We start from the raw sequence: 23,403 nt of genomic DNA on the forward strand, positions 1-23,403 counted from the left end.
AAAGCTCATTTCCAGATATGTTTTTTATTCTCTTTCCAAAAGCTTTGCTTTCTGTTGTTTTTCGAATCCTGCTCCCATCCGTGGTGTCAGCAGAAAACACATCGCCGGTCTCATTACACCAAGCAGTCTTACCCAGCAGCCATCAGCGGCCTCTGGATCATCATCATCATCCTGACCAGACTAGGTCTCTGACATGCTATTTATTTTCCTTCTTTATCCTCCCTGTGCAGCTGAGGTGGCAGACAACAGGTCCCTGATTTCAGTGATGGTAAGAGAGCAGAGGCACACAGCTAACAAACAGACTCTCTCGTGCAGGAGCTGTGCTGTGTTCTAATTCACATACTTCTGTACTTACACTTACTTACTTCTTCATCCTTCCTGTGCAGCTGAGGTGGCAGACAGCAGGGCCCTGATTTCAGTGATGGTAAGAGAGCAGTCACACAACAAACAAACAGACTCTCTCCTGCAGGAATGCAGTGTTCTAATTCACATACTTCTGTACTTGTAATACCTAATATGAGTGCACAAGCCAATGCACTTGTGCATTCATACTAGGTATAGTACAAAAGTATGTGAATTGGAACAAAGCACTATCTGGGAGCACTGAGCTGAGCCATCAGTGTTTTCACTCATAGTGCTAAATAGATTTTGACAAGCTGCTACTATGTAAATTAGCTTCGGCAAGACTGCACTTTGCATGTCATTCTCAGTCACTTTGGTGCATTTTGCAGATCATCATTTATGTTTCCACAACCTTAAGTGCATTTCTCGAAATTAATTGCACATAACTTGCTCAAAATGTCTCAAAAGGAAATATCTATGCCAATCAACATGTCAGTGCCATCAGAATGAAGAGTTCCTGTGTCACTGTAATGTAAAGATAGTCCAAAATGTTTAACCATGTTGTCTGTTTTCTCTGTAAGCATTTTCTTATGAAAATGCACAAGGCAACAAGGCACAATTTGAACTGCAAAAGTATTATATTAGTCTATGTGGGACATTGTAGGAGATCACACAGGATTCATATTCACTGTATGTTTTTACAGTTCTCCCATAAAGACTCAGGAAGTAGGAATAATATTTGAATGTTTAATTTACACAGAATTGTACAAGGTTCATAAGATTAACAATTAGGAGTGTAAAGTCTTTGGCGTGGGCCTCATCATTGGTCCAGGTCTTGGAGTGGCTTGACTCAGCAGATCCTGCCTGATATTAGATGGCAGGGGCGGAGCCTATCCCATGGACAATGAACAGGGACCAAAATGGTGGTCGGGTGGAAAGAGTGGACTTCAAAATTATGGAGCAGGGAAATTAGACGAGTCATTATAAGATAGGTGAATGCAGATTGGTCGAGAGTTATGAATGAATGGGTGATGTAGCATTAGAGCCTTTGTGGTAGAACTTGCGCTAAAACTTTCATTACTATCTGTACTATATCATGTAATGCATTGTCATACCAGAAAAGTAAGACCAGACTGCTTTACACTACAGCAGTTCTTCCCAATAAAAAAGTGTAATAGAAATGGCAAAATTATACTTGACAGAGTATATATGACAATTGGTTCAACCACTTTGGTTACACATAAGAGTGACATGACACTGTCATGAACATGTCATAAACAAGTCATAAACATTTATGACATACCGCTTCTGTCATTAAGTGTCATTCAGTTTTTGTCATAACAAGTTATGGTTATGAATAGGGTTAGATTTAGGGTTATGGTTAGGGTTCATATGACAGTGTCATGTCACTCTTATGTCGATACGGTCAAGTAAAGTGTTACCAACACTTTTCAATTTAAATAGCAATGCACCCATGCCTAGCTGTTGGGGGGAAGGACTATTCAACAGAGAACCTCTAAAATATTTTTTTTCCTGACATTACATTAGTAATTGATAATGTCAAAAAAATAGGCAATTGTACACAAGCAATTGCAAGGATGTGCAAAGGCATTTGCTGTGGGTTGTAAGTAATGACAAATTGCTTGTATGATGTGCACAAGTGACAAGATGATGTTGAGGTTGTACTAGTAGTTTTGAGATTTTTTTGAGATGCATCAAAGCGACTGAGAAAAACTGTGTCCCAAAGTGCCAACCACCCCTAGGTCATGGGTTCGACTCCCAGGAAGTACACATACCAATGAAAAGAAAAGAATACATGGAATACAGTAGACTGTCAAATGCTTGAGATAATAAAACTTTGCCAAACAAGTAGATATAATAAGATGGAAAGACAGATTTAAAGCTTTAAAGCTTCCTGTATAGCTGGCACAAGGTGATCACTTCCTGAGGCCATGTGCCTGTAATTGCTTTTATGCAACATTTAGTCCCGGACAAACAATGTATTGATTTTTGATTAGACAAGACACATTCCATGAGAGGGGATGTCCTTTACCCATGCTATTGGACTCTTCAGTGCTGGTAGTTACTCCATATAATCATACTCCATGTAACCATTAAATTCTCTCTCAGAACAAAGGGAGACAAGGCTGAATGTCAAGGCTGTTATAGCAAGAATGCTGTGCACATACAGTAGATGGATAGGTATATTTGTATGGAGTAGATAGATTGATGGATGGATGCATGGATGGATTGACAGACACAGAAGGACAGACAGATATATAGAGAGAATGGGAGAAATTGACAGATAGAGAAATGGGTAGATAGATATCTAGATAGATAGATAGATAGATAGAAGGAATCCCATTGAGATGGCTGTAGATCAGAAGGATGATGTGATGAATGGACTCCCGTAGGCTGATAGTAGCCCCCTGATCCTCTACTGAATGACTCAGACATGAGAGAGGGAGAGTGTGTGTTTGTGTGTGTGAGAGAGGTCACGTAATCAAGAGCAATCTGTGCAAGAGTGGCCATTTTCAACACTGCTTCATCCACTGCCACCCCTCTCGCTCCCTCACCATCCTTTTTTATCTTTCTATTGCTCGCTCTCGTCCTCCTCCACTCACTTGTGCTAGCTTGCACACACACTCATCTCTTTCTCCCTCTCTCCTCTCTCCATCCTTCGCTCGCCCTCCTCCACCCACTTGTGCTTGCTTGCACACTCATTTCTCCCTCCCTCCTTTTCCATCATTCTCTCGCCTCCTCCCACCTCCTCTCTCGATTTAGCTCTATTCAATATTTGTGTCTGTGGGATGACAAAACAATGGTGTATTAGCGTTTTCCACCCTCTTTGGAGGGCCTGGATTGCTCTCTCTTTCTTGGAACAATGATGTGTGTTTTTGAGTTTGTTTTATCTCTTGCTTGTCAGTCTTTCATTCCAGACAGGGGGACATAGATAGGGAAGGGATGAGATGATTATGATGATGATGAAGGCAATAATGAAGATGATGATGATGGTAATGATGATGATGATGGTGGTGAAGATGATGATGGTAATGATGATGATGATGATGGTAATGATGATGATGGTGGTGAAGATGATGATGGTAATGATGATGATGATGATGAAGGAAGGAAAGGGGGAACAAAGAACTCTTGATGAAGACAAGTGAGGAGAATATAGTTACATACGTCATACTGTCTTCTCTTCATCTTTTTCTCTTTGTCTTGCTTGCTACCTCAGCCTCCATCCCACTCTGTTTTCATTAAATCACTCCCTTTCTACCTTTCTCTTGCCCTGCTCTCTCTCTCCCTTCCCTCCAACTCCATCTGTCACCTACTGTATATCTTGCTCTCTCTCTCTCTCCCCTCCCACCCACCCACTAGCCCCCTCCCTATATCCTTCTTTCCTCTCTCTCTCTCTCTCTCTCTCTCGGCCTTCCAGCCTGTATTGATCAGCAGAGCTATTGGCTTCCAGCTTGTGAATAAAGAGTGGAATCCCCCAGCTTGTCTCCCCAGGATGTTTCTGCTTCCTTGCTGACAGAGGCAGGTGAAGTGGCAGCATCATCACAGGGAGGTGTGTGTGTGTGTTGTATGTCTGATTGACACCCATTTGCATATCCATCTGTTTCAGACACCTTCAAACTCAGGAATGGATATAGACAATCCACAACGATCCGCTACCAATAAAAGGTTCATTATACAAAGGAATAGAAATGTTAGTGTGTAGCAATGACTGACCATCAGTTAGTGAAAAGCAAAACCACTGAACTGACCTTGTTGCCACACTCACCTGATATTAAACCCCTAATCACTGATACCGGTTTTTAAAGTGTGTAATCATTTCCGTAAAAGGTGAGGTTGGGGACTCACCTGATATTAAACTCCTAATCACTGATACAATTTTTGAAAGTGTGTAATTGTTGGTCATTATAGTAAAGGTGAGATTGGTGGTTCAGGTACAGGTTGTGTAATAGGCCATTAGAGTAAAGGTGAGGTTGGTGATGCTGGTGAAAGGTTTTTAATATTTGAGCTCAACAGCCAGTGTTCTTATACCCTTCCTATTCTGTGTACCTGAGGGACTGTGGTCATTGGCAGGTATAGTTTATGTTGATCTCTCTGTCTGAGCAGGTGTAGTGTATGTTCATCTTCTGTCTGAGCAGGTGTAGTGTATGTTGGTCCTCTGTCTGAGCAGGTGTAATGTACGTTGATCTCTCTGTCTGAGCAGGTGTAGTGTATGTTGATCCCAGGTGTAGTGTATGTTGATCCTCTGTCTGAGCAGGTGTAGTGTATGTTGATCTCTGTGTCTGAGCAGGTGTAGTGTATGTTGATCTTTGTGTCTGAGCAGGTGTAGTGTATGTTGATCTCTTTGTCTGCGCAGGTGTAGTGTTTTTATCCTCTGTCTGAGCAGGTGTAATGTTTTTCCATCCGTCTGAGCCACTGCAACTGTTTCCCTTGAAGAGATGTAGAGATGTGTTGGAACACCAGGGTTTTATCTCACACACACAACAAATAGAGTGGCAGTTGAAAGAATTTGACCTTAAACCATACGTGTGTGTCTGTGTGTGTGTGTGTGTGTGTACTGTATGTGTTTACTTGTACATGTGTGTGGAAAGAAAAACAACTTCTTCACACTCAGTGCTTTCCACAACCATTATTTCGACTAAAGATTTCATAGTAAAATATGTCCGACAAGTGATGCAGATGGAAAAACGAGAGAAGAAACACAAAAAAGAAGTATGAAGTCATATTGTACATGTCTTTACAGAAGCAGGGACGGTCATTTTGGTCCACCTACCAACCCCTTTCCTTCTCCAGACTGCTTCACGGGTCATTGGCTAAGCACTTCCTTCCCCTCCCCCTCCCCCCTCGCATGTGGCTAATCTCAACCCGTATATCCCTGAGCCTTTGAATGACTTTAGGTAGTCGAGTGTGTTTTTTTGAATTCCCATATATCATTTATTTATTTTAGTAATTAATTAATTATTTTGTGTATTAATCTATGATCTATGTAATAGTATTAAATATGTATACAGTTCTTTTTTTTCCGTATAGAGTATTTTTTTTCTTTTCTTTTCTTTGTACTCTTTTATGTTTTTCATAAAGTATAGAGTCCTCTCAGTGGTCCTTTGTTTTCTGTTTAGCGGGGACGTAGGGCAGGACGGTCTGCGTGCTCTTGTCGGACACAGTCTGCGTGCTGCTGTTGCGCAGCAGCTTCTTCCGGCACGAGGGCTGCAGTAGCCCCTTCCGTCCCAGTGAGTGAGTCCCCAGCGGCAGCCGGCCCACGAGCGACGGCGCCGTGGACGCCGCCGAGGCGGGGTCAGTCAGACAGTTGTGGAGTCTGGAATGTTCCGTGGCAGCGGAGGAGATGAGCGAGGAGAGGGGCGGCACGGGGGAGCAGGCGAGGGGGCTGAGCTCGCTGTCCGTGTCCGGTGTGCAGCAGTCCCGCTTATCGTCCTCGTCGTCCTCATCGTCCTCCTCCTCGTCCTCGTCTCCGTCCTCGCCTACGCCGTACGCCTCCTCCTCTTCCTCCTCCTCCTCGTCCTCGTCGTCGTCGCAGCAGAGCGCGTGGTAGAGGATCTTGTCGCTGAAGCGAACGCGTTCTCGCGTGCCCGAGGTCCGCGACGTCTTCTGGCTGTGCGTGGAGCTGGAGGCTTCCTCGCTGGACGAGTCCGGCGTGACGATCAGCGGCCCGTTGGGGATGATGGGGACTCCCCCGTTCATCTGCGAGTAGGCCGACGTGGGGCCGGTGGAGGTGCCGGTGGTGGTGGTGGAGGGGGGTGGGGAGACAGAGGATGGGGATACCAATCCCCCTGTCCGTCCGGGGCCCGACCCCGACCCCGAGTCCGAGTTCTCATCTCCGGTCTGAACGGCCGTCGTCGAGGCTCTCACGCCCACCGACTTTGTCCTCGTTACTGCTCCTCCTCGTCCTCCACCTTCACCCGCTCCGAGTCTTGACCCCGACCCAGGACCCGATCCCGGTCCGGCCCCGGGTGCAGTGGAGGTGGAGGTGGAGGCGGAAGCGGAGGCAGAGGCCTCCAGATAGTTGCAGAACTCCCAGCTGTCGGAGAGTAGGTCGTGGCTGAGGAAGTCCAGCCGGAAGGCCTCTCCCAGGCCCCGCTCGCTGCTCGACGTGCTGCTCGCTGTGGCCACCGTCCAGTCGTCCGGCTCCAGGTCGAAGTCAAAGTCCGACGTCAGCTTGTCGATCTGACCCACCACCTGAGAGGAGGAGAGAAGGAGAGAAGACAGGATAGAGGGAGGGAATGCAGAAGAGAGCAAGAGAGAGGAATGGGATGAAGGCCAATGAAAAGCAAAGGATGAAGAGAGGAGATAGAAGAAAAGAAGGGGAAAGATATGGCCGAATAGAAGAGGAGGATGCAGGAGAGGAGAAGAGAGAGGAAGGCGAGATCAGGAAAAGGAGGATAATAAGAGGTGAAAAGAGAAGGAGGGAAAAGAAACAAGATGAGGAAGAGAAGACACATAACAGGACAGTCATTTAGAAGCATAGCATAGATGTATCATCTACATTGTCAGAGGCTCTCATTTTGTGACAGTAAAATGATACAGCAGTTTTATCACCAGGCACCTCAGCTGGCTCTGTACACGTCATCCACATTCACTCGCCAGCATATCTATCATCGAATGCTCCTGAAAATAGCACTGGGTCACAGGCTCACTGTACATTACCAGGTCGTGTCGGACTGTTCATCATGGCAGTGAGAGATAAACATTTATGGGACGCAGCAAAAAAACAATAATTGCATTGGAGGAGCCATTGATTTGTGTTGATTTGCTGAAAATGAAACGCGAGGCTCGCACACTTGACATTTGAGAGCAGTAATCAAGACACTGGGCTTCTCCGATAATCTGTTATGAGCAGAAAACGCCAAACATTTTCTTTAGTGCAAAATCAATTTCCCCGAGCCGTTGGGTTATCTCTGCTGCAATGCATTAGGCTGCCAGATTTGGATTCACGGCCATCTCTGCAGGCCAGTGATTGTGGAAGCACTTCCTGGAGATCTACGAGTCGTGAACCTCTCACTCATCAGCCCGGCCAAATACTGGTACCGTTAGGCGGCGTGGATTTAAAGGAGGATCATTATCAACCATAAATAAGTTGCATCGGAGCAGCGAGTGCAACTGTAATTTCCTCGTTAATGTGCCGGATTAACCTACCTCTCCATTCTTCCGCTGGGTGCTTTTTAAAAGCGCAATTAAACGCGTCCTGAGGACCAGAATAAACAGAGGCGGTGATTGCAAGGTGCAGGATGCGCTGGATGAAGCGTCTGATTGCACAGGTGATTTCTCCTCCAGAGCCATCTGTCTCTCTGACAGGGCACTCGGTTCAAGTAAACACGCTGCTTTCCACATGGCCCGACAACCTGTTAAGGGCACCAATCATGGCTAATTAAAGGCTAAAACTTATTTTGATTGGGTGGCTGGTGACTGTTCAGAGAGAGCGGTGTTTCTGTTTCTAATTGAGGCTTGCTTGATTATACAGAAGTGCAGTCACAAGGTGTCAAAAGACGTGGCATGTCTATATGTGTATTTTCATCGCTCGTCTCAACACAACACCTTGCTTCTTCAACCAGCGGAATACACTGTTCGCTTTTGAGGTGAAGGTTTTTGAGGTTGATAATGTACTGTAAGTCTCTCTTGGACTGCATAGGGCTCGTTAAGATAAGTTATCTTTAATTACGCCTCTGGAGTGAACACATGACTGCTGCACCATGAGACTTTAAATTAGCTTAGGCTAGAGTGGCTAGAGTCCCTCTTATCTCCAACTCCCACAGTAACAGTGAAGAACTGGATGGATTATCAGATGATTATCTAGACATGGCATGTTGAAGCAGGGAATGCCCACAATTTGGGACAAGGGAACAGCCGCAGATCCCCACGCCTCCCTCTACGCTTGGGAATCTTATACCCAGCAGTGCTGGACCCATAGGTGAGCAGTTATGTGCAAAGACCAAAGAGACCAGTCCAATATGTGCCGGCTATTCTAAACACTTCCTTTGCAAGCAGTTTGTTTAAATCACCCACCGTGAACACTCAATTATCGCTGTCTGTGTTACACATACTGTACACACGTTCAGTTCATTCAGCTCTCTGTGTGAACTACATAATGTGTGATATAATATAATACAATACAACACAACACAAACTGCCTGACGTGATTTGTCTCCTAGATAAGAGTGGCACATAAATCTGCGCGTATAGCGCTCTCCTCAGCCTAACGCTGGGTGAAGGGAACTCACACTCCCGCAAATGATGTGTGAGCTCAGACAACAACATGGAGGCACTAACGCGGGCGGAACTGCGAACCCACGGGGGACGAGATGGCTTTGTTTAGCTGAGTACTCAATCCCAAAGAGAAGGAGGGAGACGAGAGAGAGAGAGAAGAGGATTTCATTTAAAGCCACGCTGTGTCATTTTTTTGCTGTTCAGGTGTTTGTCTTGGTAGGCTGTTGTATTAAAACATCTTTAAATTCAATTTGATGGCATATGGTGAGAGGAAGAGAGATAAATGCAATGCTGTTCCCATTGGCTGCTGTGGTTATGCACTATGTAGTATTGGGATTCATTACAGAGACTTTGCAACCCTGTCGTAAGATAGCCTGCCCTGTACAGCCCAATGTCTACAGGTGTAGCCTATTGTTCTCACACAGTCTGCCGATCTTTTATAGTGCTAGTGCCACTGCTAGTGTTTGTAAGTAAAGTCTGATGACTGTGTGCTAGTTACCTTACTTGTTTTAAAAAAAAAAACCTCCACAGATGCTAAAACGCCTCTTTAATCATTACAGTACGTGCACACACACACACACACAGCTGCTTATGAAAGTAATATATTGAGCTCATTTGACAAGTTGACCTGTTCATGGACGCTCAGTCTTTGCATTGTGCATGCCTCGTCCTTTTATTTGTTTCATATATCCAAAAATCATGTTTCATTTTGAGCAGCAGATGCACTTTCTGGGGAACTCTAAGCTTGCAGTGACATCCTGGTGAGATGGTGCTATACTCAATTGCACAAATGATGTTTGTGGGGCCTCTACAGGGCCTCTTCCTTATCTGCTGTGTGTCTATCGCCCCTTATTTTCTCTCTTTCTTTCTTTCTTTCTTTCTTTCTCTCTCTGCCTTCTCTCTCCCCTTGTGTGGCTCTGTGGCATGCTGGGACCTGGCAGATTTGTTGCATGCTGCAGAGTGACTGCTAGGCCTACTCCGACTTGACAATAGAATTGTAATGAGCGCGGCAAGCTGTGCAGCGGTTTGCTCCTAGTGTCCTCGGCCTGCAGCATCAGGAGTAATTTAAGCCCGCTACCCGTCTGGGCTTAACAGGGCCGCTAAATCTTTTCGGTTGCAGAAGGGGAACAATGCGGCTGTAATCTGGCCTTCTTTTACTCAAGCACGGTTCGTTGTGTGTGTGTGTGTGTGTGCACAAGTGAGTTGTTCTCACGGCAGGAGTGAATTATTGGGTAAACAGATTGGCTAACCGCGAAGGATGAATGAACACATCAGGCACAAGTCATTAGCGCAACAACACACTGTGTTTTAAATGGAAGAAGCACAATGTGCTGCCTCAATAGTAATTATAGGCTGTGGAAAGGAAATCACATGCCTTTGTTGGGATTTGACTTTTTTTTTTTTATTCTTATATTTATTTTTTTATATGGCGACAGGAGCCGGGTTTGAAGGCGGCACGCACCCAGCTGTACGCCGCCGCTGTGAGCTTCCCCTCTGTGCTGTGCCGCTCCACTCTGCGCCTCATCTCTCTTTTCCCCAGAGGCGCTGAGGTGATGTTTGCCTTCCCGTTGGAAAATTACATACCGCCGCCGCCGCGCCCAAACTGCCACGATGCGAACGCACTGCATGCTAATGATCTAGTCTTTTCAGCTGCGTGCTCGGCACGTCAGTTATTTTTGGATAAATGGCTATTTAGTCTTCTTTGGTGTCTCTCTCTGTGTGTGTGTGTGTGTGTGCATGTGTGTGTGTGCGTTTCCTGTTTGTTAAAATGGGTGAACTAAATGACTAAAAGTGAGCGAATAAAGAGAGACGACTCTACGAACAACACAGAGTGTCTTACAGCAGTGTTTTTTGTTTATCCCGCTCGTTTGCATAGAGCTATTTGCCAGATGTTGTTAACAGCCCTCATATCTGCAGTCTAGCACAGATATGGCCCTGATCTGGCTGCCAGTTGCACGATCGGGAGAGGGCGTATGCTTGTGGGGTCCTATCGCATTATTGATGCTGAAGCAGTTAGTAGTGAAGATGGAAAAAGACACTCGCAAACATACACACTCACACACTCTCACACACACACACACACGCACGCAGGTGTACAAAAAAGATACACGCAGATACATCTACATCAGGGCCAAGAATCCCTTCAAAGTGATTCACTATTTGGAGTGCTGAAGTAAATGAAATTAAAACACACAAGGAATCCAAGAGACATATTAAAAGTCCAGTCCTTGGCCCGTCTGTCTGGTGTCTGAGTGGCGGTCGGTCATGCTGGTCAGTCAGGCTGGCGGTGGGGGAGCTGGACTGTGATATGACCGGTGCAGTTTACAGTTTGCGCCCACAACCGTGCCAAGAACCAGACACCGCAGCCAGTTATGTTAAAGAGCCTGGGGCCAGGGAGCGAGCGGCGCCCTCATCTCTCTCTCTGTCTCTCTCTCTCTCTCTACATCTCCTTCTAACACTCTCTCTCTACCTCTAACTCTACTGTACAGTATCTATCTGTCTCTTTCTCTCTGTCACAGAGTGCGTGTAAAACTGGCAGCTTACACTCACTTAAAACAGCCCCCTCATACGCAGCTTTTGTGAAACAGCTGCTACGATTTGTGAACAGAACCAAGCAGACCTCACCCAACCAGACACAGAGCTGTCCACCACTGAAATGGACAAGCAGAACCAACACACACACTCTCTCCCTCCCTCCCTCCCTCCTTTTCTCTCTGTCCTCTCTCTCCCTATTTCTCTCTCTTTCTCTGTCCCTCTCCCTCTCTCTTAGAGAAAAGCCAAGTTCACACGATGTGAACCTGTCAGTAAAAACTATAGCCACGCCCAGATCTACTCCATTACTGACAAACACAGAGAGAGGAAGTGAGGGAGGAAATGACATCGTGCTCAGAGATCACCTGGGCAACAACCAGATAGTCAAGTCAAGTCAAGTCAAGTTTATTTATATAGCACATTTCATACACAGAGGTCATTCAATGTGCTTTACATAAACAAAACCAAACGATAATAACAAATAAAAGCATAGAAGGGCAATATAGTCAAAGAATAGTTTAAAGGTAAAGATCATAATAAAAAGAAAACATAAAACACAAGGTAAAATCATTTAAAAATAAAGAATAATTAGTAAGCAAAAACAAAGGCAAAGGTAGTAAAAAAAGTAATAAAAGACAAAGTAGAATAATTATCGAGGCAGATTCAGAATTTGTAACTCGGCACAGTTAGCAGAAAGCGCCTGAGAACAGTTTGGTCTTAAGTCTAGATTTAAAACTGGCTACATTTGGGGCTTTTTAATGTCATCCGAAAGTTGGTTCCACAGCTGAGCAGCATAGCAGCTAAAAGCTGCTTCACCATGTTTAGTTCTAACTGTAGGTTTTACTAGCAGGTTTTTCACCTGGGACCTGAGAGGACGAGAAGGTGTGTACTGCTGAAGCATGTCTGACAAGTATTTAGGTCCTGCTCCATTTACTGATTTATAAACAAGCAATAGTGCTTTTAAAGTCAATTCTGTGACTTACTGGAAGCCAGTGCAAGGACTTAAGAATTGGAGTAATGTGGTCAGTTCTTTTAGTTTTGTTAGAGTCCTAGCTGCTGCATTTTGTATCACCTGAAGCTGTTTAATAGTCTTTTTTAGGAAGGCCTGTGAACAGTCCATTGCAGTAATCAACCCTGCTGGAGATAAATGCATGAATGAGTTTTTTTCTAAGTCATGTTTTGACATCAGCCCTCTGAGTTTGACAATATTTTTGAGGTGGTAAAAGCTGATTTAGTTATCGCTTTCATGTGGCTGTTGAAATTTAGATCACTGTCAATTAATACACCAAGGTTTTTAACAGTATCCTTTGCCTTCAACCCTTTTGTGTCAAGGGAGAGTGGCAACCCTAAGTCTTTCCTCATTTTTACCAAATATAATTACTTCAGTTTTTTCTTTGTTCAGCTGAAGAAAATTTTGAGACATCCAGGTGTTGATTTGTTCTATACACTGACACATAGATTCAAGAGGACCATAGTTGTTTGGTGATAGAGCTAAGTAAATTTGTGTGTCATCTGCATAGCTATGATATGAAATCAAATTATTTTGAATGATTTGTCCAAGTGGGAGCATATAGAGGTTGAATAATAGTGGCCCCAAGATCGACCCCTGGGGAACACCACAGGTCAAGGACGTTGGTGTTGAGGTACAGTTTCCGATGGCAACAAAGAAGCTCCTTTCTTGTAGATATGATTTTAGCCAGCTGATAACTACTAGATAGGTAGCATGGTGAGATCATGATGTGTCTATAATGTACAATATCACCATTCATTGACACCTGAGTGTTTGGATTCATAGTTAGTTCACAATATGTTCAAACTATTATGAAATGCTGACTAATTATGGAGTAAAATTTTGTCAGTACACAGACTCAAACAGCCAAACATAGTACATGTCAGATTCCACGCTAGCAGTCAAAATGCTAATAATAGGATCAAATATCGCACCATAATGCTAGCCAAATGCAGAGAGAGAGAGAGAGAGAGGTGGAGGATGGATAATCTTTGAAAAGGGGCATGTGCTTCACTCCATGTCCTGTTAAGGGGATGACTAAAATGTGCCCTATCTTAAGTGTGTGTGTGTGTGTTTGTGCGTGTAAGGCCACACTTCAGTCATCCCCTATCTTAAGTGTCTGTCTGTGTCTGTGTGTGTGCTTGTAAGTAAGGGGATGACTAACGTGTGTCTAGTCTTAAGTGTGTGTGTGTGTGTGTGTGTGTAAGTAAGAGGATGACTAAAGTGTGTCCGGTCTTAAGTGTCTTGGGGTCACTCGGAGTGACACTCCTGAAAGTGTATGCACACGTTGTGTGTTTGACTTCCCCTGTTGCCAGGAGACTGTTCCGTTGCCACTGTCTGCGTTTATCTGTGGTGTTTACTCAGAGGCTTGCTAAAAGTAATTTCATTTTTGACATGTTTACTGTCTTCAGTAAATATCCTCCCTCCCATTGAGACTAATAGGGCTACAATTTTGTTTTTCATTTTTCAGGATGTATTGTAATTAGAATGTCCACAATGATTGGTATTTGCAGCACTCAACACACTCGTGCTACGTCTACTATATCCTGTCAGGCTATCTCCCTCTGAGCTAAAGAGTTTGTATGAAAAAACAAACAGATTGATTTATTATCTGATTGGTTTCCAGACTGTAATACATAATATTATACCATATACCAATACCATAATACAACATCTTCTCCGACTCTCCTTTCAAAAATGGTGATAAACATCTCACATAGACTCCTTCTATGGTAAGCTTAGGTCTTTGAAGTACTTACATCTTTTTCAACTACTGCACAGAAATCCCTATTCTAATTGAAATCACTAATGGCCTCCTAAACGTCATTTATTCCTTAACTGCACACTCGTCAGACATTAATCACAAGCGGCGGTATCTCAGCGGCCAGAAATAGTCTGGACAGCCCTGTCCTCACGATCGACAGCGCCACTGCAGACGACATCTCCAGAGCGCTTCAGCTTGTGGTAAGAGATGAAGGACTGCACTAAAGGATCAGTCTGCAGTGACAGCAACTGCAGTCCACAAAATACGGACATTTCCGCTTGAGAAGGAATTATAAATAATAATAATAATTAGTGTTGTCAAACGATTAAAAATTTTAATCACGATTAATCGCTGAATTCCTATAGTTAATCACGATTACATATTCTATCGAATCACATATTTTATCGCTTAATTAAAATTCTATTATTTAGCATTTCTGAACTTTCCAGGAGTCCACGTTAACAATATAAAGCAATTATTGTATATCTTGATTAGGATTCAAATGAAAGCAAAGCAAGTTACTTCATTAACTTAACTTTAAGGCGTAGGTCTATTTGATTATTTCAAATCAAATTTCAAAAGATGTGCAGCAGACCTGAGACAACACAATATATTCTTCAGAAATACAGCTAATAAAGGGCATAACAAACATAAAATACTATATTCATTTTCTTTGAGTTCAGTTGAAAATAAGGAACTTTTCGACATGAGTGCACTGCCATTTTATACATGTAGGCCTACAGTCTATGGTGCACTGTCACTTGCCACACACATCAGCGCTGCACACATCAAGTTTTTAACACACAAACACTGGATGAACAATGGATTTTATGGAGCGGCGTCGACCAAATATAACTGAATCGTGATTTACACGGCGGCAAAGTGCGATGCTGGTGTGCAGAGTTGTATTGAAAAGAATGGAATCTAATGTACAGTAAATGAATGTCGAAAGCAGAGTGCATCACACTCATGTCGGCATCGGTGTCCACAACAATTTAAAACACCATTAAGCTGACTGGGAGTTCAAAACTGCGTTGGTGTTTATTGTACGAATCTACTCTTTGGCCGGCTCGTAAGCCCAAACAAGTGTGTGCAGCATGCCTTTACGTAGCCTACTAAAGGCGCATCATCAGATAGGCTACATTTAATCTGCATCACGCCCCATTGATTCTAATGGGAAAGACAGATAGCCTAATCACACCTTGACGTTACATCTAGTTATTAATTTACAGGCCATTCAATAATTTTACTAACACGGCAGTTATAAAGAATTATGTATATGCAACTTACTCATGTCGAAACGATGTAGGCTACATTACAACCCATTCAGCACGTACTAGCCACACTTACCATATCCCATGTAAAACGGTTAGCTTGCTAGCTAGCTAACTGTGGAACGTTAAGTATAACAGGCATAGCCAATTATCTCACCTAGTTGTAGGAAAAAGGCTACATTCATATTACAAGTGATAGAATGAATGTGTGACTTATGTTTAGTTGATGTTATGACATGTAAAGTTAAGCTTGCCGAACTTAGTTAAAGTCAGCCACGGACAGTTTGACTGTGCCTACATTCGTGACACTCCTGTTAGTAGGCTAAACTGGAAAGAGCAAAAAATAGGAACATAATGGTCACATTAATCCCATAAACACACAGATAACTCTTACACCAACCTTGTTTTGTGCCTTTTATTCACGTTTGTTTCAAGATGTAGTAAGTATAACCCCTTTTCGCTCCCCACTTCTATGCAGCATAGGTTTCCATTATCTAAACAGCTCCCTTTCCCCTAAAAGGGGGCGTGTAGGCTACATGCAGCACAGTCTAGGTAGATCCAGTGTGGTGTTGTAGTTGTTCTAACGTTTCTAGTTGTTGCAACAGCTTGTGAAAAAACTACAGTTTGTTACACCAAAAAGAACGATAATCTCGCGATAAAAAAATTTACGCCGTTAAAATAGGTTTACGTTAAAGCCGTTAATAACGCGTTTAACTGACAGCACTAATAATAATGATAATAAAAACATCCTAAAAGTCATCAAGAAGTTTCCCCATTCTTCAGGAAGTGTCTTGCTGGTTCATTATGAGACAGAACGCCTCAGGTCTTTTTGTTATCGCTTCTGAGAATCGCTCCAAAACACTGGCCACTGCAGGGCTTATTAAGATTTGTCTTAATGTCATTTTAATCTCCGCACGCTGGCCCTTCGGCCCCGGCCCCTTTTCTCTGCGCTCCCGCTGCTTAAGCGCCCTGTGTCGCCTCGGCAGAGCTGACAGTCTGGAGCAGTGGGCAATTAGCGCGGCGGCCCCACCCATCGACACCGCAAGCAAATATTAGTTTTAATGGGTTTTCCTCACGCAGTGTCCTGCTCCCTTCAGCTCTTGTATTCTTCTCACGGTATGTGTTTTTTCTTTAGTTAACTTTATTTGTTTTCCCCTTCCTTCCGCCTCGCCATCTCATTACCTTCATCTCTCGCTCTCTCACTCTTTTCCTCTTCTCCATTCCCTGTTCCTCTTGCTCTCTCGCTCTTTTCCTCTCTTCCCTTTCCTCTCTTCTCTCTTCCCTGTTTTCTGTGTGTGTGTGTGTGTGTGTGTGTGGGGGTTCTACTAAGAAACTAACCTTAGTGATGAATTTGATCATAATGAAGTTGAATTTATGTGTGTGTGTGTGTGTGTGTCTGGGTTTGTATGTCTTGGTTGTATGCATGCCTGAGGAACTGAGTGTGAGACGGAGACAGATGTTTTAAGTGTGTGTGTGTGTGTTGGAGAGCATCTTCACTGCATTTCTCAAGTTCTGTGTGTATAATTCAGATCAGGTGTCCTCTGATTGGTCGACCGTGCGGTGCAGAGGATGAATTGGGGCCTTCGAAGAGGTCCCCACAAGCGACACCCACCAGCCCAAGTCTGCCTGCTCATTAGCCCAGGAGAAAGCACTGCAACGCCACTGACCCCCACACACACACTTCTATGTCTGTACAGTAATAACACACACACACACACATACTGTACGCACACACACATATACACTTGAGTATGTTCCATCCATCTCAAGAACAGGAAGGAGATATGAAGACAGAGGATGAATAACCTCCTCCTCCCATGTAAAGCTTTGAGAGCGGCAACAACAGCTGTTTCACATTTCTACTGCACTACTGAGTGGTGGAGTGAAACAGAACTGTAAAGCAAGGACGTGTCTCTGTGTGTGTGTGTCTGTGTTTGTGTGTGTGTGTGTGCATCTTCATAAATGTCTATGCTTTGTGTGTGTGTGGGTGTGTGTGTGCGTCTTCATAAATGTGTATGCTTTGTGTGTGTGTGTGTGTGTGTGTGATGCATCTCATCAGAAGTGCTAATAAGATGAGAGCCACAGGGATGAGCCTCATCTACGTGTTGAGGAGCCATGATGCCCAGCAATATAATAGGAGCAGTTGGACATGATTGTGGTAGGGAGAGGCTCGCATGGCCAAGAGCAAGGATTGGTGTTCAGAATTAGGGTTTGGGTTGGTCAACAGAGCTTTGAAGAGCAGCGATCGGTGTTTAGAATTGACCGTTCACAAAACCCCGCCCATCGAATGCAGATGAGCCAATGGCAGTCCAGTCGCTCCGTGCAGGCAGACATGGCCCGTCAACTTCACCTTACGGCTCCATAGAAATGTATTGGGAGCTTTGATGTTTGTCCGGTTTTATGGGATTTTATAGTGATATGAGTTGAAAATCACATATGTGGGATTAAATCACACAAAATCAAATCACATATGTGGGATTAACGCAACACCGATACACAGAAAAATGCCTTTCAATCTTGAATTGAAGTTTTCTGTAATTATGTTAAATTAGATTAAATTCTCTCGTCCCAGATCTCCACTATTTTAGGCAAAGGGTTAGAACTAGGCTACTCCTTAGCAAACCATAACGAAACAGTGCTCCACCACATCTGTGGATTAAGCCACACAGTCAACTCAATGTAAGTAAGATAAATAAGGATGTTAATTGTTTTCAGCATTGCCAGCATTGTGTATAAAATGATTGTCACTTGGAGGAGACTTATATATAACTAACGTTAGCATAGTTAGCTAACCGCTGATAATAAGTATAAGTATATATACTATTTTGATCCCGTGAGGGAAATTTGGTCTCTGCATTTATCCCAATCCGTGAATTAGTGAAACACACTCAGCACACAGTGAGGTGAAGCACACACTAATCCCGGCGCAGTGAGCTGCCTGCAACAACTGCGGCACTCGGGGAGCAGTGAGGGGTTAGGTGCCTTGCTCAAGGGCACTTCAGCCGTTCCTACTGGTCGGGGTTCGAACCCGCAACCCTCCAGTTACAAGTCCGAAGCACTAACCAGTAGGCCACGTCTGCCCCATAAATAACGTGCTAGCTTCGTCATGTCATAGAAACATGGGGCTGTGCACAGTAGTGTAACATTTCTTCACCATAAAATAATAAAGTTGAAGTGGCTCTGCAATGTAGGCTATGTTTCTGTTTTTGGCAGCACCATGTTCCTTACATGACATGGCCCAGTGTCCTTGTAACATGCATGCAAGTCTATCTAGCACAGCTAATATTAATATCAGTGAATCACACTCGCCTCCCATTTAAAGTTTGTCACCCAACAAAGCTAGATATTAATTTGTATACATGTGTCTCCATGTCATACTGCAGACTTTCAATGGACTGTAAATGATTGTGAATGAATTTAGGTCCGTGGCTCTCTAAAAGAGCCTCTTGTGCTGTAGCTTTTACAGACAGTCTTAACAGCTACCACTGAATTTCTAGACAACTCCGGTCTGAGTTTGACGGGCATAGTAACAATAACTAGGGGGCGCGTCTTTTGTGAATGGTCAATTAGGGTTAGGGTTTGGGTTGGTCAACAGAGCTTTGATGAGGAGGATTGACAGAGGCGCCTTTCTTAGTCCGCCTTTCGTGCTAATTGGTCCGTGTCTGACACTGACGTGAGTAATGCAGGGAATTCAAAAAAACAACCCAAAGTGTTCTTTAATTCTCTGCTTAGGCTTCCTCTGCACACTGAACATCTGGGGTGACACTGAAGACACTGAAACATCTCTGAATTCTGCTCTGCCTAGCATCTGACAGAGGCTGCGAGGAGTGTTTGATAAAGAGCCAGGCCTGGGGAGGCATGGGGAGGAATCATAAAGAGAGGAAAAAATGAAAGAGAGATAGGCAGAAGAGAAGAGGAAATGGGGATACAGAAGGAGATGAAAAAAGAGTGATTGAAACGGGAGAGAGAGAGAGAGAGTGGAAGAATGAGCTAGAATTGAGAGAGAGAGTGTGTGAAAAAGAGCAAGAGAGAGAGCGAGAAAGAGAGTGAGATGGCTTCCATAGAGAATAAAGGGAGAAATGGGTGGCCAATCCGGTGGTAAATCCTCCTGCATCTTAGCCATCGCACCCGCTACGCTAAACGGAAGTCAGCCAGCGAGAAATCCATCCAATCACATTACGTCTCCAAAACCAGCTCAGACTAACAGACCTACCAGTGTGCATGTGCGTGCGTGTGTTTCTGTGTGTGTGTGCTTGTGGGAGTTTGAGAGTGTGCATGTCTGTGCTTGTGTGTGTGTGTGTGTGTGTGTATGTGTGCTTGTGGAAGTTTGAGAGTGTGCGTGTGTGTGTGTGTGTGTGTGTGTGTGTGCGTATGTGTGCTTGTGGAAGTTTGAGAGTGTGCGTGTGTGTGCTTTGTGTGTGTGTGTATGTGTGTGTGTGCTTGTGGAAGTGTGTGTGTGTGTGTGTTTGTTTGTTATACTGCATGCTGTGTTTATTTTTCATTCCATATGTACTCACTTTTCCCTTGATTTGATAGTCTGTTTCGCTTCGTTATGATTTGATATCCAATACAAGTGTACACACACACCCTCTCTCTCACACACACACTCTCTTTTTCTGCGTATTGTACGCAGTTAACCTACATAGTGATGGTCTAATATGGAGTATCTGGCGCATGAGCCGAAGAAGGGCTCTGGGTTGGTGACAGTTTAATTAGACACTAAGGCAATGGAGCACAGAGGAAAACGTCTTAATAGGAGCTTTGTTAGTGTCTCATTAAGTGACATGCATTTCTCAATCCCTTGACACATGCATCGTGCAACTCTACAAAGGCTTTTTTTGTAAGTGTCAATGTGTGTGTGTGTGTTTATGGTTTGTGTGTGTGTGTGTGTGTGAATGCACATGTGTAAATGTGTGTGTGTGGTGTAGTGTGTGTGTGTGTGTGTGTGTGTGCGTGCGTGCGTGCGTGTGTGTGTGTGTGCATGTGTGTGTGCGTGTGTGTGGCTTGTAAGTGACAAAGGTTTTAAAACAAAAAGGCACCCAACCTGTGACTCAGACTCTGTGCCCCTCCCCCTTCTGGGGGCCTCTCTGCCTTCCCTTTGATTTACAGTTCACAGATACAGACAGAGAGAGGGAGAGAGAGAAAGAGGGAGGGAGAGAGAGAAGGAGAGAGGGAGCGAGAGAGAAAGGGTGAGAGAGTGAGGAAGACAGAGAGGGAGAGACAGAGGTGGAGAGAGAAAGAATGAAAGAAGAGAGAGAGAGAGAAAGAAAGAGAGAGATAAAGAGAGAGAGAGGGGGGAGAGAGAAAGGGGGAGAGAGAAAGAGTGTGTGGGAGGCAGAGTGGATGGCATGGCGTGCACTTGTCTCGGCACGGGGCATCAGATCGATTGGCTGCTGGCATTTTGAGGTTCCCTTTGTAGTTTTACCCCGCAGTGCCATTTTAATAGGCGAACTCTCCCATTTAGTTTTATTGTGCAAACTCCATATATCATTACCCAGCCAATGTGGCCTGCACTGCCAGGAGAGACTGCAGCCTCCACCAAGCAGGCCCGGCGAGTCAAGAGGAAAAAAAAAAACAGCCGAGTATTTTTGTATTTTTCCTGCTGCTGTCATCATGGTCGAGCTGTGCACCTTCAATCAAATCCATTTCAGTGTGGTCGTATGGACAAGCCTTTTATTTGAGGCTGTTTTGTTTTGTTTTGTATTTTTTTCTTTATTCTATAAACAAAGGTCTTCCAAGCCGTCCAAACTGACTTGCAGACTTCCAGAAAAATTTGGCGATCAATGGGGCACTGATTTTTCAGCACAAGACATGGTTCGACCGGGTTATGGTTAGGCCGGGGAGGTGGGATTCCCAAATGTGTGAGTCTGTGTGTGCGTGTGGGTGTGTGTATGCATGCATGCGTGTCTGTGTGTTTGTGTGTGTGTGTGTGTGTGTGTGTGTGTGGTGTTGAGGCTAAACAGATAAATTATGTTCCCTCTGCCACCACTTCTCAGTCTCTTTTCATCCAATTAGCACCTCACCGACAGACAGACAGACAGGCAGACAGACAGACAGGCCTGAACCTACACCAACCCCGTCACAATCACTGTCTGACACTCCACTCCACCCAAGCGGCCCAGACTCAGCTTTGCTCACAGTCCACAGCCTGTCTGCACAGCCACGCATTACGGAGCAACTCATCAGATGCTGTGTCTCCTTGGTAAACAACAAAACACTTGTCTGACTATGTGGGGGGAACAGTTGTTCTGTGCTAGTGTTGTGGAGGGGAAATGTTGATGGCCCTAGTGGAGCACACTGTGCGGTAATGAACTGATTTAGCGCAAAACGAAGATCAGAAGAATAAATTGTCCGGATGAAAGCACACAGTCGAATAGTGTCGTTGATGAGCATCTGAAAGACTTGCTGTCTCCTCACCCAGGACTCAGTCGAACCACGGGAGGATGACAACTCTGAGGACAGGAAACCTTCCTCACCGCACTGATTGCCACCAGGCCTACAGTATTTGGCAGAGGTTGAACAGATTTGGTTTTCAGTACTACAGGGACACCTTCTGAGTAAAAGAGCAGCGTTAAAAAGACTCTTTTCAAAAGCTCTGAGACACATTTGCAGTGATGCATGCATGTAGCTGTTAGCAATCTCTCGTTTCTCTCCTGTGTGTGTGTGTGTGTGTGTGTGTGTGTATGTGTGTGTGTGTGTGTGTAGCTGTTAGCAACCCCTCGTTTCCCTCCTGAACAAACAAAACTAGCAGACTGTAACAAGCCCACTCTCTTGTCACGCAATGAAGTGCAGTGTCACTTTGAGTCATCTTTTCATTACTGTGTCACACATTCATTTCTCTGCCTCTGGATTATCCCCATGAAACAAATCAAGCCAGTCGATACCGTATGAACACTATGGAGCCTCTAAGAAAAGGACAACAACCCTTTTGTTCACCCTTTCATAACACAATTTCACAACTTCATTTCACAATTTCTTAAGCCTTTAGACTATTAATATCTATTACACAAAGAGTCGCAAACCTATTACTTGATAGTCATTATACAAAGTCACTAAGTCAAATCAATGCAACTGTAAATTAATAAGGTAATTGCAACCCAGCTCATGATCTGATCATACACCATATCTTAAATAGGATCTTAAAAGGATTTTAAGATACTTTTTAACTGAAGGTATTGTTTTAGGTTCCATGTGAAATCTGGCATAGATCAGCAGGACACAGAGCTCTCCTGAGATGTATGTGTTTTTGGTCTCCATGCCGACGGGACTCGTTTGGACGTATTGGTTCAGGAAAATTCATTGCCATCGCTCCCAGCTTTTCTCTAGTGTGTGGCAATATGCAGGGTGCAACTGATAGTCTGTCATGCTGCGTCTAAACTACAACACACCCCACATAACCACACACACACACACACACACACACACACAACTCGGCTCCCCGCCCCCTGTTTCCACCTCCACGTATGCCAGGACGTCTTTGAAGTGATTACACCTGTACAGGAGCTAAAAAAAACACTTCCTGACACCGTGTGTGTGTGTGTGCGCGTGTAATGAACGTAAGGAGGAGTTTGGAGAGGCTGGAGCTGCAGAAGCACAGTAGGGAATGGATGGCTAATTTCCAACAACAACCGCTGCGTGATCCAGCCCACACCCCCTCAGTCAAACCCCCAGTCCCCACACCACACACCTCCTACCCCCCACTAGCCACTCAGGAGAGGCCATCTGGTGGCCACATACCTGTCTGTCTCACCTTCATACTCAAACATCACACACACACATACACATACTTTCTCTCTCTCTCTCACTCACTCACGTGCACACAGACATACACACACACACACACACACATATGCACGTGCACATACGCACACACACACACGCAGATACACACACACACACACACGCACACAATGCCTTCACCTGGTCTATATATAGATCCTGTGTTCCACCGCCCACAGCCTGCCTGTCGTTAATGAAGTCCTAACATCCTTCACAGGGGTGCCTTGGAACAGTGAATCATCAGCACGATCAATGTCGGTCGCCTCATCACACATACACACACACACACACACACACACACACACACACACATACAAACACACATTCCATAGATGAAGCAGGGGCTTCATGGGCAAAAAGAAACCAGTTTCCAGTCTTTCTCTGTGCCTCTGCCTTGGTGTCTTGGGTGTGTGTGTGTGTTTGTGTCTCTCACATACACTTCTCTGTCCTATCATCCTCTC

The 23,403-nt window shown here is 44.4% G+C and overlaps 1 protein-coding gene and 1 long non-coding RNA gene across 2 annotated transcripts in view; one reads left to right on the plus strand and one right to left on the minus strand.

Annotated features, from left to right (window-relative positions):
- Positions 1-230: 230 nt before the first annotated feature.
- Positions 231-21,819, plus strand: LOC125286727. The gene is made up of 4 exons (XR_007192231.1): positions 231-268; positions 387-424; positions 21,179-21,365; positions 21,585-21,819. It is a non-coding gene; the product is annotated as an uncharacterized LOC125286727 (long non-coding RNA).
- insyn1 (inhibitory synaptic factor 1) overlaps positions 4,979-23,403 on the minus strand; it is a 75,351-nt gene continuing 56,926 nt past the window's right edge. The window contains exon 2 of the mRNA XM_048231963.1: positions 4,979-6,558. Coding sequence (XP_048087920.1) covers positions 5,458-6,558 — 1,101 coding nt within the window. The 3' untranslated portion in view covers positions 4,979-5,457. The remainder of the gene's footprint in view (positions 6,559-23,403) is intronic.

Source organism: Alosa alosa, chromosome 21 (assembly GCF_017589495.1).
Source record: "Alosa alosa isolate M-15738 ecotype Scorff River chromosome 21, AALO_Geno_1.1, whole genome shotgun sequence".
In the NCBI taxonomy this organism is placed as follows: Eukaryota; Metazoa; Chordata; class Actinopteri; order Clupeiformes; family Clupeidae; genus Alosa; species Alosa alosa.